The sequence below is a fragment of the Acinonyx jubatus genome, chromosome E1, assembly GCF_027475565.1.
Source record: "Acinonyx jubatus isolate Ajub_Pintada_27869175 chromosome E1, VMU_Ajub_asm_v1.0, whole genome shotgun sequence".
Classification (NCBI taxonomy): Eukaryota; Metazoa; Chordata; class Mammalia; order Carnivora; family Felidae; genus Acinonyx; species Acinonyx jubatus.
In genome coordinates this window covers 3,140,732-3,158,409 of record NC_069397.1, presented here as the reverse complement: position 1 = coordinate 3,158,409, position 17,678 = coordinate 3,140,732, and the positions used below count along the sequence as shown (strand labels likewise).

General features: G+C 46.4%; 1 protein-coding gene across 7 annotated transcripts in view; it reads left to right on the top strand.

The window, feature by feature from the left end:
• Positions 1-17,678, top strand: part of MYH10 (myosin heavy chain 10) — a 130,746-nt gene that overhangs the window by 43,818 nt on the left and 69,250 nt on the right. For 3 of the 7 annotated variants that reach the window (XM_027047669.2, XM_027047672.2, XM_027047674.2), the window contains exons 5-7: positions 2,039-2,141; positions 2,736-2,765; positions 8,560-8,652. In XM_027047669.2, the coding sequence (XP_026903470.1) occupies positions 2,039-2,141; positions 2,736-2,765; positions 8,560-8,652 (226 nt within the window). The remainder of the gene's footprint in view (positions 1-2,038; positions 2,142-2,735; positions 2,766-8,559; positions 8,653-17,678) is intronic. The other 4 variants (XM_027047670.2, XM_027047673.2, XM_027047671.2 and 1 more) reach the window with 2 other exon arrangements.

Genomic DNA, 17,678 nt, shown 5'->3' with positions numbered 1-17,678 from the left:
AATAAACTTCAGAGACAACTTGATTTTTTTTTATTTATTTATTTATTTTGAGAGAAAGTGAGAGCAGGGGAAGGAGAGAGAGAGAGAATCCCAAGCAGACTCCACACTATCAGCACAGAGCCCGACGTGGGGCTCAAACCTACAAACTGTGAGATTATGACCCAAGCCTAAGTCGGGGCATTTAACCAACCGAAACCCCCCGGTGCTCCCAGTTCCTCCACTTTACAAATGGTGGCATGGAGGCCCGAAGGAGACCATTTCCTTCCTCAAAGCCATACAACTAGTTGGTCAGTGGGGCTCCCTTTACCCAGAGCCTCTTCAGTTTAGATTGTAGGTGTCTGGGTGCAGAGAAAATAATGCAGCCCGTAAACCCACTGACATACTTAAGTTGTGGACAAAAATAGTGCAATTCAGAGTACACTTTCCAGAAAGGGTGGGAGCTTGTTAGAAAAATTAGACTTCTAAGGCTTGGGTTGGGTACAACGGGTTTAGAGGATTATTAGTTGACCATGTGTGTATTAACATTTTGGGGTTTCAGAAGGGTTTTTTTTAAGTTCGTTTATTTTGAGAGAGAGCAGGGGAAGGGCAGAGAGAGGGAGAGAGAGGAGAGAGAAAGGATCCCAAGCATGTTCCACGCTGTCAGCTCAAAGCCCAGTGTGGGGCTGAAATTCATCAACCGTGAGAGCATGACCTGAGCTGAAACCACAAGTCAGATACTTAACGGACTGAGCCCCCCAGGCGCCCTGGTTTTTTCTTTTTTTGTTTTTTTTTCCCCCCTGAGGCTTTTTTTTTTAAATCTAATTAGATAATGAATTTTTTTGTTTTATTTATCTTTTTTTACAGTTTACCAGTGATTTAAGAATCACTGGGGCTTTTTGGGGTGTGTGTGTGTTTTTAGAGTTTAATATTTTTATTTTGAGAGAGAGAGAGAGAGAGAGAGAAAGAACATGAGCAGGGGAAGGCCAGAGAGGGAGTGAGAGAAAATCCCAAGTAGGCTCCACACTGTCAGTGGAGAACCCAACATGGGTCTCGAACTCACAAACCGTGAAATCATGACCTGAGCTAATATCAAGAGTAGGGATGCTTAACCAACCTAGCCACCCAGGCGCCCCCAAAATTTCTACTTCAATCCAAATTGAGATTTTTATCGACTGTGAAGATAGGTTCGCTTTGATCCGATCTTAGGGACCCTTTGATATTTGAACAGAAAGGCCAGAACTCAGGTAGCGCTGTGTGTCCAGAAGCTTCCCTGAATTTCAAGATCAGTACTTGAGTAGAAATCAAAAGCAGCCTTTGAAACGTGCTAGCCTTGTTTTAAAACGTAAAGCATACAAAGTGGTGGCATCTGTCCCGGTTCATCACAAAATTCACGGTGTTCGTTCACTGTCTCTACACCTTGCGTAGCGGCTGTGGGTCAGCACTGCACAAGGTTCCGTGGATTAAAAAAAAACTAACACAAACAAACACAAATGCACAGTAAACAGACGCACATGCACGGGGTCCTGCCCTTTGCCCCAGGAGCCCAGGATGCGGGGCCGGCAGGTGGCTGAGGAGATGTGACAAAATATGTACAAGGTGCTGTGGCTGTAGGAACACTCGTCCGCTCCTTTGGGGGAAGAGCGAGAAAACCTTGCCTGGACCTGAGCAGCAAGGGGCAGCCCAGAGGTCTGAAGCTCCTTCAGATTAAATCCCCAGTGGTGGATGGGTTTCTGGTGCTGAGGAATGTTTTCATGACCTCTTACGATAAATGCTGCTTCTCTGGTGGAACCCCCAAACTCCTTGAAAAAAAAAAAACACAGCACTCTGAACTTTTCCCTGTGTCTCACTGGCATCTCCAGGGGGTAGAAAAAGTGTGTGGTAATTTAATACCATTTAAGAATAATAACAATTTTCTGACTTCTGCCGATCGGTTTTTATCCTACATCCTTTTTATTTCCTACCAATTCTTGTTCCAACTCCGTTTAATTTTGTTAATTACAACTTTGGAAGGTGGACGCCCTGCTTTCTTTAAGACAGCCTGTGTTACTGTTTCTTTCAGGGGTGAATCAGGTGCTGGGAAGACAGAAAATACTAAGAAAGTCATTCAGTACCTTGCTCATGTCGCTTCTTCGCACAAAGGACGGAAGGACCATAATATTCCTGTAAGTTTTCGTTCCGTTGTTCATTTAATGCCTCGGTTTATTCTTTTACGATTGCAGAAACCAGAATGAGGAAGCACAGCTACTCAGTGTCCTGCTGGAACTGACCGCCCCCTCTCCACGACCCCCACCCAGAAACTTCCTCCGCTCAGGAGGGAATTGTAGTACCTAGGTTTTCTAACAGGCCAACCAGAATTACGATTCCGGCTTGAAGCCTGATTTCTTGCAAAGCTTTGGGAGGAATGGTTAACGATCGAAGAGCAGTGTTTTGAAGATTGCCTATTTCCACCAAAAGATGGTCCTCAAGGCTCTTTAGCTGTCTTTTCTGAGCAGGGACACAGGCTGTTGCCACTGGCCATAGACGCTTGAGACGAGGATGGAAATTTGGGGGCAGTCGATGATAGAAAAGGGGTACAGATAAAAGGGGGTCAGTGATCCTGAATCTGCCCAAGTGGCAGCTGATCCCTGAGGAACGCCAGCCAGATCCGCTGTCACAGCTCTGAGGTGGACGGTCACGTGGTGCTTTAGATGTGGCTCACCGCTTAGGGAAAGGCCCAGACTCGCTAACATTTGCGTTTATCTGTTTGTAACAAACAGCAGGAATCGCCAAAACCAGTGAAGCATCAGGCAAGTGCTTTTGTTTATGCTTCTTAGTCTTGAATGTTTGCGCTAATTTCTGTCTCTAGATCGAGTCTCTATTAGAAACAAATACCAGGAGTTGTGAGTGAAATTTACCGCAAAAAAGAAAATTTGATTTTGAAAATGTGTTGCTTAGAGACATCATCTTTTGTGAGCAGCAGCATGCCCTTTGGCTTTAAATGTGTTTTCGAGACAAGTTTGAATATTTCTCTACCCTTTTTATCATGACATTGAATCACCTGTTGATGAAGCCTTGAACCCTCAGGGTTTCGTGTGTCAAATACGAGATGGAATTATTTCAATTTTTCTTTAAATACACAGAAGCCTCGCTTTGGGCCATACGTTAAATTTTTGAGTTTGGGGCTGCAACTCTAAAGTTGTACCTTTTTGGATTTACACATTTCTAATAAAGTTTTTTATGGCCCGTATGTATTTTAAGCTGAGGGCCTTGTTGATATAATATGTAAAATTATCCTTTGTTATCCAGGGCAAGTGGTGGAGGAGTGTTATTCTTACTGGTTATCGAATGCTCCCCCCTTCAGGCTCCATAGAGCACAGCCGTAGACAGAGCCTTTCCTGCTACCCTGGAGGAGAGGGACAGCTGTCCTGGAGTTGACCCTTTCCCTGGCACTGGATGGCTTCGGTCTGGCTGTCTGCCACAAGACAATGAAACAGAGCTAATACGAAGCAGGAAAGCACAATGTTCTAGAAATGACTTACTAATATAAAGAAATTCTTAAGTGTCTATAGGAATAGTCCTATAGACAAGATTTTCAGAAACCCTCCTTAAAATTCTCAAGATGTTCTCAGACAGCAAAGCTGTGCTAAGGCCCTATGACGTTCTGTCTTCTCCTTCAGCTGTAGAGAGCAGATCATTCGTACAAATAGGAAGGGTTCACGGAATCATTGTTGTCCTAGAGGACATTTAAAGGCTCTTTTGCTGACTACAGAAGGAACCTCTAGACCAGAAATTAGCTTTTCTCTGTGTCTTCGAGGTACTCGCTAAAATGACCTGTTAATGTGCACTTGGGTCACTAGTGAATTAGCATTAAATAACTACTGTACAGATCGGGGTTTTCCAAATTCCACCACGGAATCCGTACACCATTACTGTTAACGTTTTGTTTCGATGTCATTTTAAACCACAGAATGGATCGCTGTTGTGTGAGTAGCATGCCTACCCCTGGACTGTACTTTGGGTCGGCTCCGTTGACAGGGGGCACGTTTTCCCAAAGACAGGGCAGCGACAGCTTCTCTGGCCATGCCTCCCTCCCTCCGTCATTGATTTGCATGTCCTGCTGCATGAACTCACTCTGCACATATCTCCGGGGCTGCTTTTCCCATGTTTATTGTAATAGTAGTCTAGTCCGGTGGGGGCTGTGCTTGTGTTTCTAGAAGACTGAGAAGAACACTGGTCCTCAGTTTTTCCTCCCAGCCCACTTGAAGACTAGGAGATGCTTGTGGGCGGTAGTGACCCTGCAGAGGGTCCCGTCGAGAAATGACTTCTTTGCCCACAATCGCTCCCCCTTCCCGGGGACCCCCTCACCCTATCTTGAGAATGACTGCCAGCAAGCAGTCTGTACTTTGCAAGGTGTTTCATTTGGTTTGACATCCCTGGTTTGTGAATTTACATTGAACGTTACAGGCAAAACTTAGGCACCCAGGAACCATTTGTATACATTTCTAGCCTTTTGTCACTAGACACAGTATGCGTTGTAAGAACAAGGGAGGGGAAGGCGTTTCGAGGCCCCTGATTTGGGGAGTCCTTTATTTGTCTCTCTCTGCTCATTCCTTGTTTTTTTTTTAACAGCTTCATCAAAATTTAATTCACACGCCATAAACTTCACACATTCATACAGTTCAGCATTGTTGTTTTCATTACACTGAGTTACACAGTTATCCCTGCAGTCAACTTGAGCGTGTTTTCATCCCCCCAAAAAGAAAGCCATTTGGAATCACCTTCCATTTCCTCCCAGTCCCCAGAAATCATCAACATACTTTCTGTCTCTGCGAATCTGTCTGTCGTGCATAGGATACTTGAATGGAATCCTGGCATTCTTTCCCTTCGCATGATGTTTGCACGGTTTATCCATGTCGTAGCGTGTACAAATACTCCATCCCTCTCCTTGGCCGAACGGTATTCCCTTACGGTAGGTAGGTCCCACTGTGTTTATCCATCCATCCATTGGCAGACATTTTGGATTGTTTCCACTTGGGGGCCATCTTGGACAATGCCCCAGGAACATTTGTGCATAGGGTTTGTGTGGACCTGTGTTTCCCATTCTCTTGGGCAGGCACCTGGGTGTGGGCCGGCTGGGTTACCCTAGTATTCGGTTTAACTCTTGAAGGAACCGCCCTCCATTCCCACCAGCAGTGCATGAGGGTGCCCCCATCTCCTTGCCAGCACACGTCCATGTCTGTTTTAGCCATCCGGGCAGGCTTTTGTGCTTACCTTTAAAACTTAATCATTATTGTGGAAATAGGAATAGAAACCACTTCTTAGAATTCAGGCCACAGTGGTTAAGCAGTAAACGTGAAGCGTTTACCTGCAAACTTTGGATACAGTTTTTATGACCAAGTTCAAGTCCTGCTTGGCTTTGTGCCCAGCCAGCTGGAGGCAGTCTGTGTGCTGGGCTCCCTCACCATAGGTCGCTGTTACGGATCCTCAAGAGTCTGGCACAGCGTTCAGTGCTACGCCAGAGCCTGAATCTAGGGCAGAGTTAAACACCAGTCAGTGATTTCTAAAACCTAACCGTCCCCGAAGAAGGGACTCCTCCAGGCCAGCCTGCCTGCCCCTCCAACTAGCGAGTCCCCCACCTCTGGATGGCATCTTCCAGATGACTTCCTATCTACTGCTCTGAACGGCCTCGAACTAAGAGGTTGGTGACAGCAGGCACAAGTGCAGAAATTCGAGCCTGCTGGTTGAGATGAAGTCTGGTTCTCAGCGTGACGTCGAGCTGTTGCCACCCACGTTCAGCCCTCTTGTGGGCCCTGGGACACCTACATGTGTACCCAGTCAGGCCTGCAAAGCCCAGCACGACCCCAGCCTTGCTGGCTCAACTGGAGTTTTCAAAGGGCTTTTTTTTTTTTTTAACCAACTTCAAACTCCTCTATCATATCATAGGTAGATATTAATATACCATATAACAAACGGAAGGGTATAGTTTTCATCACGATTGGTAGACCTTTAAAGCATCATAGAATTAATTCTAAATACTTAAAACTGTAAAAACAATTTTTCAGTAGCTAATGCTGATTAGTTTCCCCTACATTCCCAAAGACCTTTCTCGTTATCATATAGAATAATCGAAACCAGGGCCACTGCCCCTCCAATTCTGGTGGAAGGGTTAGCACTTAGTCACTGTCCCCTGATGGTTTATAACTGGCTTCATAGTTTGGTTGAGAGAGGTTAGCGCCATTTAATCAAAGTGTGAAATTGCACAGCACAGAAATGATCAAATTCAGCGGTAATTTCTTAATTTAAGACCCTTTTTGTGTGCTTTACGATGACAGCTTTGTGTTCAAGCTTTTTGTGATTCATTGAGGAGTTACTGAGAGCTTTGCTTGGTCCCATTGATGTCACCAGCCCATTAGGAGAAAAGTAATACCACAACCCTGCTAATAACCTAGTGACCCCAACAACAGAGACACAGAAGCGGCCCAGTCGGCAGGTTCTATGGAGACAGTGCGGACCCTTCACCCGATTCTTCCTGCCAACTTTGGCTCAGCACCATCCCCTCCCGAATGCTGCTAGAATATTTCGGGACCTCTAATGCCACAATCATTCAGCAAACACTCCCGGAGCATCCTTCTGACCTGACACTGAGCTAGGTTCAGGGTATACAGCCAGTTTATTAAAAGCCAGCAGGAGAAAGGATGGAATCCGTAAATCACACACATGAGCACACCCACATGCACTCACACACAGAGAAAAGACTCCTTGTAGCCACATCTAAGGAGTATTAAAATAGGATATGCAATACTCTACCTCCAAGTTAGGAAAACACTTGAAAGGTGAAATGTCACTGAAATTATTTTTATTAGGATTTGGCGGGATGATAGTGCATAATTCTAAGGAATCTATATTCTGTCTAGTTCCTAGATCTAAGTAGCAATAGTTAGTGCAAAGGTAGTGCCCCACTTAGGAAAATTCAGTGTTTTTCTGACGGTTTCTACATTCTGATCACAGGCTGAGTGAGGCAAGAAGCATTCTAGAGCCTGATTTTTGCAGAGCTCGTACACCCAGGGCTTTGCAAGATGCCAGCCGTGGGCACGGTGATGTGGGCGACTGCTGACCTCCAGGGGAAAGGCACTTGTTAGATTACAGAACGATGCCCCTTAATGATGCCTCTCAGTTGTTAAAAATGGTTGCCGGGATACCACCCTGGGAAGCCTATAATGTTTAGGAAGCTTTACAGCAGAAATGTGAAGTCCATAACCTGGGAGACTAATGCTACAGGGAGCATATTATCAAATGCCAGGAAAGGAAGTTCATCCCGCAGGTCTTAACGGGACTGGTTCCTGCCTGGTTTCAGTTGAACACCATTGTAGACTGCACTCAACACCTGTGAAGATCTGGGCAGTTCAGATCAGTGCTGGAGGGCAGACCTGTGGGGGGAGCGTATCTCACTGGGTCCTGTGCCTCTGGAGTACTTTCCCACCCTCGTAACGAGCGAAGGAGTCCAATTCCAGAGTTAAACGCCAACTCCATGTATGGCGTTATATTTGTTCTTTTTGGATCTCATCATGCAACGCTCACATAGCAACTGGCCGGTAGTTAAGATCCTTGCATGAGGATCCTTTTATCCCTCTGCTCAGAGAATCACATTTGCTAGTGGTTTGACATCCTGTCTTTAGGTCTAGAATACTGACTGTGGTATTTTAAAATACAGGGGTAAGCTTTGTATTTGGAAAAAGCAGATGTATCGAAGTTCCTATGATACACTCGAAAATTGCGTTCCAGGAACACAACACCACTTTGTAGTGCTTTCCGAGGCCAGAAATAGCATCTTGCTTTCTCATGCAGCTTCTTATTGTGTGTCATGATTAAAGCACATATTAATATACTTACATCTTTTGTTTGTGGAACCTATTTCCTAGCCGAATTTGCACATAAGTAAAGACTCTGCATAAAGCCTATATTCTATCACATACTCTATAGTAAGCGTTTTTAAATTTGAGCAAAAGTCAGCAGCATCCCCATCTCCATCCTCCCTGAAAGTGTCAGTGAGGACATCATCCTGTCGGCATCATTAGGGTATCATGTGCAACCCTTGGAAAAATGACACATCTACCACTAGGATAGTGGTTATTAGAATTGTCTACCTTCAGTCATTGGAGCAAGGCAGTATAAAAATAAACAGAAGTGTAAGTATTAATATGTCCTTAATTGAAGTGTCAAGCTGAATTTCATTTCATGAAAACCAGTTTGGTTTGTTTTCTTTTCAAAATTCTCTGCCTAATTTACATGCCCTGCCCTCAAATTGATCTGCTGTTTAACGTGACTTTTTCTTCCCCTTCCGATCACTTTATACATGCTGTTTTTCCCTTTAGCAGAGCCTAATATGACTGAGAATAAAGCCACAAAGGTTACGAGATGGCAAACAGAATGAAAACACTGAGGAAGAGAGGAAGTTTATTGTTTTGTCCACCCCACCCCCACCCCAGGATTGGAGTAAAGATGTTAGATTAACCTAATCTGCTTTTATTTGTGTGTGTGTGTGTGTGTGTGTGTGTGTGTGTGTGTGCGTGCGCGCGCGCGCATATGTGTAATGTCTTTTAGGGGGAACTCGAACGGCAGCTCTTACAAGCGAATCCAATCCTGGAATCATTCGGAAACGCGAAGACCGTGAAAAATGATAACTCATCTCGTTTTGTAAGTTTAAAAGCACCCGAAACTTATAATTTCTCAGATTTTTAGTGAAATGTCTACTGTGATCCAGCAAAGAGAGTACTTGTCTTCCTAGATTTTAGGGAGAGGCTAATAAAGGACGTGGTACAGAATGATACAGTCCTGTAGAAACGTGATGAGTCACATGTAATTTGCAATCTTCTAGTAGTTTTGCATTTTAAAAAGGAAAAACCGTGAAAGTAACTGTAATCCTGTATTTGCATATGTAATTGTGTATTGTACGGGTAAATGATCAGGTAGCCTCTCTGATCTTCTTCGTCTTTGGGGATGGTCTACAATACGTGTTGCCGAGCGGGCATAGAGCTTACATGAGGATGCATGTGGAGTACTTAGCACAGTACCGGGAATGTAAACGCTCCACAAACCAAGTTGGCATTCAGTGTAGTCAGCTGTCCTTTTCATACTTGCTGTTTCTCCGGGGATACGGATGTCAGAAGAATGCAACAATATGATTACTTCTCTCTAAAAATTACTTCTCTATAAGAATACTCCTCTATGAAAATAGGGTTTTCTTAATTCCTGGAAAGCTCTCCCCTCTTCCTCCGTTTGACCAGCTGTGACCGTTTGCATGAGGCTGTTCTCCTAAGCGGTATGTCCCCTGTCCAGCTACGCCCTATTGACGTGTCAGTGCCAAATCTTCTCTAAAAACATATCCAGCAAAATGGGCGTGCCTGCTGTAAACTTCTTGCCTTGAATTATAGTCCTCAAGATTCAGTTAACCATTTTCCACAGATTGGAGAGGGTCTTCAATTACAGTTATTTCTACTTAAATCATTAGAGTTAATTCTATGTTTTTCCTCCCTCCTCCCATCCTAGAAGTATTTGTACAATTCAAGGCCACATCAAAAGAGACTTTACTAATGACTCCTTCATGGATAATCTGGGGGAATCTAGTATCACGGTGACATACTCTTCTACTCTGAGTATAATGTGAAGTCCTGGCGTTCATGTTGATTTTCTGATGGCCTGGGTTGTGTGATTAGTGGAAGCAGCCAGATATGGAATCACAGAGGACCCACTGAGCCCGAAGGTAGCTAGCTAACCCTCTGTATGAGTTGGTAGGACTGCCTTGATTTTCTTTTGGAGGCTGGAGGTCCAGGGTTAAGGTGTGGCAAGGTTGGTTTCTTCTGGGGTCCCTCTCTGTGGCTTATAGATGGCCATCTCCCGGTGTCCACGTGGTCCGTCTTCTGTGTGCATCTGTGTCCTGTTCTTTTCTTGTGAGGACACCAGTCGTGTGGGACTAGGGCCCCAGTGACCTCATTTTAACTTAATTATCTTTGTAAAAACCCTCTCTCCAAATATAGTCCTGTTCTGAGGCAGTGGGGGGCACCTGGGTGGCTCATTCAGTTAAGCGTCCAACTTTGGCTCAGGTCACGATCTCGCAGTTCTTGGGTTTGAACCCCATGTCGGGCTCTGTACTTACAGCTCAGAGCCTGGAACCTGCTTCAAATTCTGTCTTTCCCTTTCTCTCTGCCCCTCCCCCGTTCATCCTCGGTCTCTCTCAAAAATAAATAAACATTAAAAAAAAATTTTTTTTTAAAGAATTTGAGATGGGACACGACTCAGCCCATGGCACCCAAAGAGGTAGTTCGAGTGCGAGAGGCTTTCCACATTATGGAGGAAATAGGAACCTATTTGTTTGGAGTATTGTTTATTCCTAGTAAGATAATCGCTTCATCCAAGTTCATTAGGTCATTATTTTAGCTTTTTATGGACAGAGTGGAATAACAAATATGCCTGTGTCAGGAGAAAGCATAGCTGTGACTTTGGGGTTTGTAAAAGGTCTGGGGAAGCTAAGGTTCATTTATAGGGTTTTATCATCCCTGGGTCATCAGCACTGAGCCTGAGCCACATTTAAATCTTAAATTCTTCCTCCTGAAAGCCCTGCGTTTAGCGGCTGTATCACGGGATAGAAGACACAATGAGCTACCAGCTTTGGGATGTGGATTTCCATGCAGATTTACAAGGATTTCTTAGTGGAAAATGCTTTATTTTACTACATAAATCAAGTTACCAGTCTTTTCTGATTTCCCCTGCCCCAAGCCACACTTTATATTCAGGAGAAACCGTTTTGTGCCTGTTTGTCTCATCTTTGCCTGGAAAAGAAATTATTGGGGCACCAGGGTGGCTCACTTGGTTGAGCATCTGACGTGATCTCGGCTCAGGCCATGATCTTGTGGTTCATGAGTTCAAGCACCACGTCGGGCTCTGCACTGATGGCATGGAGCCTGCTTGGGATTCATTCTCTCTCTCTCTCTCTCTCTCTCTCTCTCTGCCCCTCCCCTGCTTTGTCTCGCGCTCTCTCTCTCAAATCCATAAAAACCTAAAAAAAAAAAGATAAATTGCTGCCATCCGGTCCTTTGGTAAAGACTGTAGTGAGTGCGTTACTAAGCAGTAAGGACCCATCTGCCTGCCAGCGTTTGTACGTTTGGGACACGTGGAAATAGGATTCCGTATTAGTTACCCGTTGCTGTGTAACAACTTACCCTAACCCTGGTGACTTGAAACCTGGATCATCTCCGCTTCCATGTGATGGGTGGTTCTGACTTGGCATCTCTCGTGAAGGTGCCACGAAGGTGCTGTTGGTGAGGGCTGCGGTCACGTGAAGCTTGAAGAGGCCGGAGGCTCTTCTTCCAGACTTACCCGGGTAGCTTTTGGCAAGAGGCCTTAGTTCCTCCAAGGCATCCCTCACCTCAAAGACCTCTCTATAGGGATGTGTGCTCATGACATGGCAGCTGGTGGTCCCCAAGAGCAGATGATCCAAGAGAGCAAGACAGAAGCCACACAGTGTTCTTTCCCATCTTAGAAGTCACGGGCCAACGCTCTGATGTAGTTTGCTGGCCACGGAGACCAACCCTGATACAGCGTGGGAGGGGACTGTGCAATGACAGCGGTACTGGAGGTTGGGGGTTACTGAGGCCATCTCAGAGGTTGGCTGCCGCACATACATCATTAGAGAGAGATTTCCGTATTGACAAAGGCAGGTTATAATCTGTAATTTGCAATACTCTGGATTAGCGGTTCTCAATTGGAGACCCTTAGGGGACATTTGGTAGTGCCTGGAGGCATTTTTGGTTGTTTGGTTTCGGTGATGGGTAGAGGCCAGGGATGCTGCTAAACATCCAACAGTGTACAGGTTGGACCCCACGACAAAGAATTATCCAGCCCCAAATGTCCGTTATGTCGAGGTTGAAAAATCCTGCTCCAGCTTGTTTCTTTAAATTAGAGTCTGAATCAGGGCACTTGGGTGGCTCAGTCGGTTAAGCGACTTTCGCCCAGGTCATGATCTCACGGTTCATGAGTTCGAGCCCTGAATCAAGCTCTGTGACAGCTTGGAGCCTGGACCCTGGTTTTGGATTCTGTATCTCCCTCTCTCTCTGCCCCTCCCCTGCTTGTCCTCTGTCTCTCTCTCTCAGAAATAAATATACCTTTAAAATTTTTTAATTAGAGTCTGAATCAAAGTCATCACTTGTCAAAATTTATTTGCAAAGTAATTACTATACACAAGTCTCCTTAAAGCTTATTATTTATGCATCCTGTTCTGAAAGTGCACGTAAATAATTCTGGTAGGAACTTGTTTTACATCCTACTGGCAGGAAGAACTTCTTAGGTTGTTTTCTAGCAAGATCCTGCCAGCAAGAATACCTACCCAGTCTAAATCCTCAATAAACCCTGTTTGAGCTAGAGTTCCACCTCCCAAAGGTCTTATTCTGCCTATTCTATTAAAAGCTAATCTCCTGGGGCACCTGGGTGGCTCAGTTAAGTATCCAGTTCTCGGTTTCAGGTCACGATCTCATGGTTTGTGAGTTCGAGCCCCGCATGGGGGCCCTGTGCTGCGGGTGCAGAGCCTGCTTCAGATTCTCTGTGTCAAAAATAAATAAACTTAAAAAAAAATTTTTTTAAAGCTTATCCTTTAAGAAAATATTTTTCATTAAGGCAGTGTTCCTACACATAGCTAGTTCAACTGAGAAACAAAAATGTCTTTAAATTTTTTTTTTTTCAACGTTTATTTATTTTTGGGACAGAGAGAGACAGAGCATGAACGGGGGAGGGGCAGAGAGAGAGGGAGACACAGAATCGGAAACAGGCTCCAGGCTCTGAGCCATCAGCCCAGAGCCTGACGCGGGGCTCGAACTCCCGGACCGCGAGATCGTGACCTGGCTGAAGTCGGACGCTTAACCGACTGCGCCACCCAGGCGCCCCAACAAAAATGTCTTTAAATTGTTGACTTGGTTGAGTGATTTCGGCTCAGGTCATGATCTCCCGATTTGTGGGTTGGAGCCCCGCTTTGGGCTCTGCTGACGGCACAGGGCGCATCCTCTGTCTCCCTCTTTCTGCACCTCCCCACTCATGCGCTCTTTCAGTAAACATTTAAAAAAATAAAAATAGTTGACTTCGGGCTGTAATTCTTAGGAAGTCAACTTCATATTGATATTTATAGGATTTTTCAGAGAAATAGCATAGCCAGCTACTAAACTATCCAAAGGCGTTAACCGCACCAAGCTACAAAAGTAGTTGATTTTAGTGGTTCCATAAAAAATAGCGGAGTGAGTGGCCGCATGGGCTGTCGGGAGCTCAGCTAAGTCGAGGCCTCCCTGTGAAGGTTTCTGTGGGCGCTGCCGCCGCCAACGCTTTGCTTCTCGCGGCGTCAGCGGGCGGCCCCGTGTAGGCCCGTCTTTTAATCACATGTTCCGGAATTTCCATCTCGTTGTGCAGTTCGGCTCATTACTGAGCTCCTGCGCTTTGCCGGGCCCTGTGGTGCCGCCTCGTTCTTGCCGTTTGGCGGTCTTCGTGGTTTTCGCAGCTTTAACGTGTTCCAATTGGAACCTTTTCTATTCAGAATGTGCTCCTTCCGTCTTCCGTCACTCTTTGGTGCCATCAAACCTCCCGGCTGCGGGAGCGTGAAACGCAACGACGAAAATCCTCCCGGACTCCGCCTTGCCTGGTGGCCCGTGTCCAGACTGGAGTGAGCCCTGTGGGTCGCTCTTCCAGAACGTACTCCCGGTCTGTCCACGATTGCCCGTCTGTGTCTCCTGAGCACCTGATCGGGTTGTTCGTCCGTCGCTGCCTTCCTCACCGCGCTCCTCGGCGTCTGTGGGCGGCCGCTGTGTGTCGTCCGGGAGCGCGCGGCGTCTCGCGGAAGGACGTCAGCCTGTTCTCGCGATCCTTCGTTCCTGGCACGGCGCCTCGCACGTGCGCGTACGTAGTGGGCGTCTCGTAGTTACGGAATGGGCTCGGTTAGGCTGCGGCGGGCTACTGGGTGCCGCCCGCTCTTCCAGGCCCCGGGGGCGTATCGGAGCCCCTGGCCTCCTCAGGCTCCTCTGCACCCGGGCCTTCAACCTCCGGGCACTGGTGACCACGTGCGCTGGGCCTTCTGGGAACACGCGGGCCCCGGGGCTGGACGCGTGGGCCGTCTGAGATCCGTGAAGGGACGGCCGTGTGGCCAGGACAGGTGGGGGCGGCGCCCCGCGTCCCGCCGGAGGAGCGACAAGTCGCGGAAACGGCGGGTGGACGGGAATTGCGCCAAGTCGTTATTTGTGGTGAAAATGCTCGAAACTACAAACTCCCATCAGCTTTTAGAGTCCATTTGTTTCCATCTCTTTGATCTGATAGAGACGAATCATTTCCTGAAGATGATCTTTTTCTTTCCAAGTTGCGAGCAGATGGTCCGTATTAAAGGGGATTCTTTGAGGAGAGCATTACCCTTAGGAAAATAATCGTTCACGGTTAGCCCCGGTCTGTTTGTGGAGAAGTCAGATGCATTCCAGATGCAGGCGGTTTGTGTGAGATGAGTCTCTGGTAACGGAACTTTTAAAATGGGGACTTCACTTTCTGCCTTGTATCCATAGATACATCTTGCGTCTAGCAGGAAGCCCTCTGTATTCGTGCAAAGATCTTTTTTTCTCCCCCAAACGGAATCAGGCCATTTTGGCAGTCCCCAGTTTCATGTGCCTTTTTGGTAGATAATGAGCCTCAGTAGCGAGAGCCCGGTAAAGGCCCCGGTGCCCTGCCTACCGCTGGGTTACCAGATGACGGTGAAAGCAAGCCAGGGTTCTGCACCCCCACGTGTGCTTCTAAGCAAGCAGACACTAAAAACAGTCTGTAAGTAAATTGAATGCACTCACTGCTGTCTCTTGAGTACTCCCAGCCTTTCCCTAAAGATTCCCCGGGGGCAGATGTGACCATGTCAGCAACAGAGGACAGTTTGCAGCGGGAAACCAAGCGAGCATCGAGCCCAAGGCAGCCTTCTCAACAGACACGGCAGCTTCCGGGCCTTTCTGGAGTCTTAGCACCTTGTTCACACCAGACCGGGGGTGTCTATTTCCAGTCAGTCCACGTTACCCCCGGAATCTTTATATCCGTTACATACTACGCAACAAGACCCCTTAGTTCACGTGAAAACCCATCTTGTTAATTGACGAGCTTCTGGTATAGTTTGGGGGTCACCGTAGCTGAAGCCGTGGACACCGCCATCTGGCCTCTGGATTAAATCTCGCTCGTTACTCTAGATCAGGCACTAAGGGAACCTGTCGTCAGGGGAGCATAAAGGGGCCTGCAGGTGCCACTTTGAATAGCTGCTAGCCCAGAATGCCGTGTCTCTAGAAAACAGTGGAACCGTTTCCCTTGTAGCCAGGAGGTCAGGATCCAGTTGTGGTGTGTCAAGGACCAGTGTTGTTCGTGGTAGTTTTACTCCAGAGAGCTTGCAGATAAACCAGCACGGAGCCTCCCTTTAAATACCCTGTGGCTTCAAGCAAACTAACATACTTAGAAACTGTAAGATTACTCGGCTCCAGTGGTACTCCTGCGAAGCTTTCTCTGTCCTAATCGTGTGACGCTGTTCTCTGTGTCCCCATAGCCCCTCTCTGTCCTTTGGAGGGGCCCTGCCACCGTGTCCCTCGGGTGTCGAAAGAGCAAAAGCCTCATGATTCTGCTTCTGCTCGGGGCCATTAGGTCAGCATCTCTCAGTGCCATGGTCGTACGATTTGTGCAAAAGGGTCATTTGTATAAAAGTCATACTCGTGTAACCTCACAAGAGCCTGTCTCAAAAGAAGACAAGTTCTGTCCTGTTTAAAAAAAAAATCTACACAAAACTTCCTGTCCCCACTCCCCCCACCCATAACAGAACCCACCACCCAAGTGAGCAACTTGTCATTTTTGTTTTGTGACTCTGAGTAGCAGAAAAATGCTAAGTGTTCTCTAGCAAGCCCTAAAAGATGGATTTGCGTTGTGGTTTTATTTATTTATTTATTTTAATGTTTTTTTGTTTTTTTTTTTTTAAACTTTTTTTTTCAACGTTTATTTATTTTTGGGACAGAGAGAGACAGAGCATGAACGGGGGAGGGGCAGAGAGAGAGAGAGGGAGACATAGAATCAGAAGCAGGTCCAGGCTCTGAGGTGGCAGCACAGGGCCCGACGCAGAGCTTTGAACTCACCAACGGTGAGATCATGACCTGAGCCAAAGTTGGTCGCTTAACCGGCTGAGCCACCTGGGTGCCCCTGCGTTGCGGTTTCAGATGGAACGGAAAGTGTTGTTAACCTCACGAAGTTCGGTGATTTAACATCAGCTTTTAGGCCAGTGGGCGTTGTGGGTGCCAGTGACAGACGCCATCTTGATTTCCTAGAAACCTGGTTTCACGTGTTCTGTTCTGTTGCCCACATACGCCCAGTCATAACTGTCAGACTTGTGGTTTAGCCTGTGTTGTAACGGTTTCTCGTGTAGTCAGAGGCATTTTCTACATGGCCCTGCTCTTGGTCACAAAAGGCCTTTGCATCCTACAGGAATCGTGCTTCTCCCCTCCCTCCTGAACACTCTGGGCGTTAGCAGCATCTGAAGCAGACCCTTCGTGGAATGTCCGTTGTGGTGGGTGACATGGCACCCCTGGTGTTACTGAACCAGCCGTGCATTCCCGGGCAGAACAGGGCTTTCAGATAACGTGAGGCAGGATACTTCCATGGTGGTGGGAGTGGAAGACCCAGGAGGAGGGCGCAGGGGTTCGAGGTAGAATTTACTTGCCTCCCCCGTCATTTGTTGGTCCTCCAGCAGGAAATAGCATTAGATTTCCCCACGTGCATTCTCTTTTCACCTTGTTTTCTCGCTTGGTTTGCAGTTTTTTTAATTGGAAAATTGGGTGAGTTCTCTGTGAATGCGCATGATATTGAATAAAAAAAATAATGGGGACACTTGGGTGGCTCAGCAGTTAAGCATCCAACTCTTGATCTTAGCTCAGGTCATGGTCTTGCAGTTCTTGGGATCGAGCCCTGCGTTGAGCTCTGTGCTGACAGCTCGGAGCCTGCTTGGGATTCTCTCTCTTCCTCTCTTTGCCCGTCCCCTGCTCTCTTGTTCTTTCTCTCGTAATAAAGAAATAGACATTTAAAAATGAAGTATGATTTTAGTGAATTATCCTCTTGTTTTCAATTGCAAAAGTCAATATTACTGAGGTATAATTTGCACATAATATAGTTCAAATTTTTCTGCGGTAGCATCCCAATACTTAAGTACTCGTTTTTTGTACATAGAGCAAATATTTCTGTGATAAATGTAGGCCTAACATGGGAAAGGTGAGAAGGGTCCTGGTGGGTAGGAGCATGGGTGGGTGGACTGGACACCCAGTAGAAGGGTGTGGGCCACGTGTAATCTATTCATAGTAAATAGAAGGAACTAATTATGTTTTTTAAATTTTAAATTTTAAAATTATTTACAGGATCCTAAGATATCTTCCTTGGTGATTTATAAAAATTAAGCTGAGTTTTGCATCAAATAAAATTCACCCTTTTTAGGTGTACAGTTGGACAGGGTTAGACAAATGTGTATTGTAGGGAGCCCAACACCGTGGCCCAGAGAGAGAATATTTCCTTCTCTTGGGAAAGCTTCCATTTGCCTTTGTGTAGTCTGTGTAGCCCGGCCCTGGGAACCACTGATCTCTTTTGTTTCCGTGGTCTGTTTTCTTCAGAATGTCCGGTGAATGGGCTCCTACAGTATGTAGTGTGTT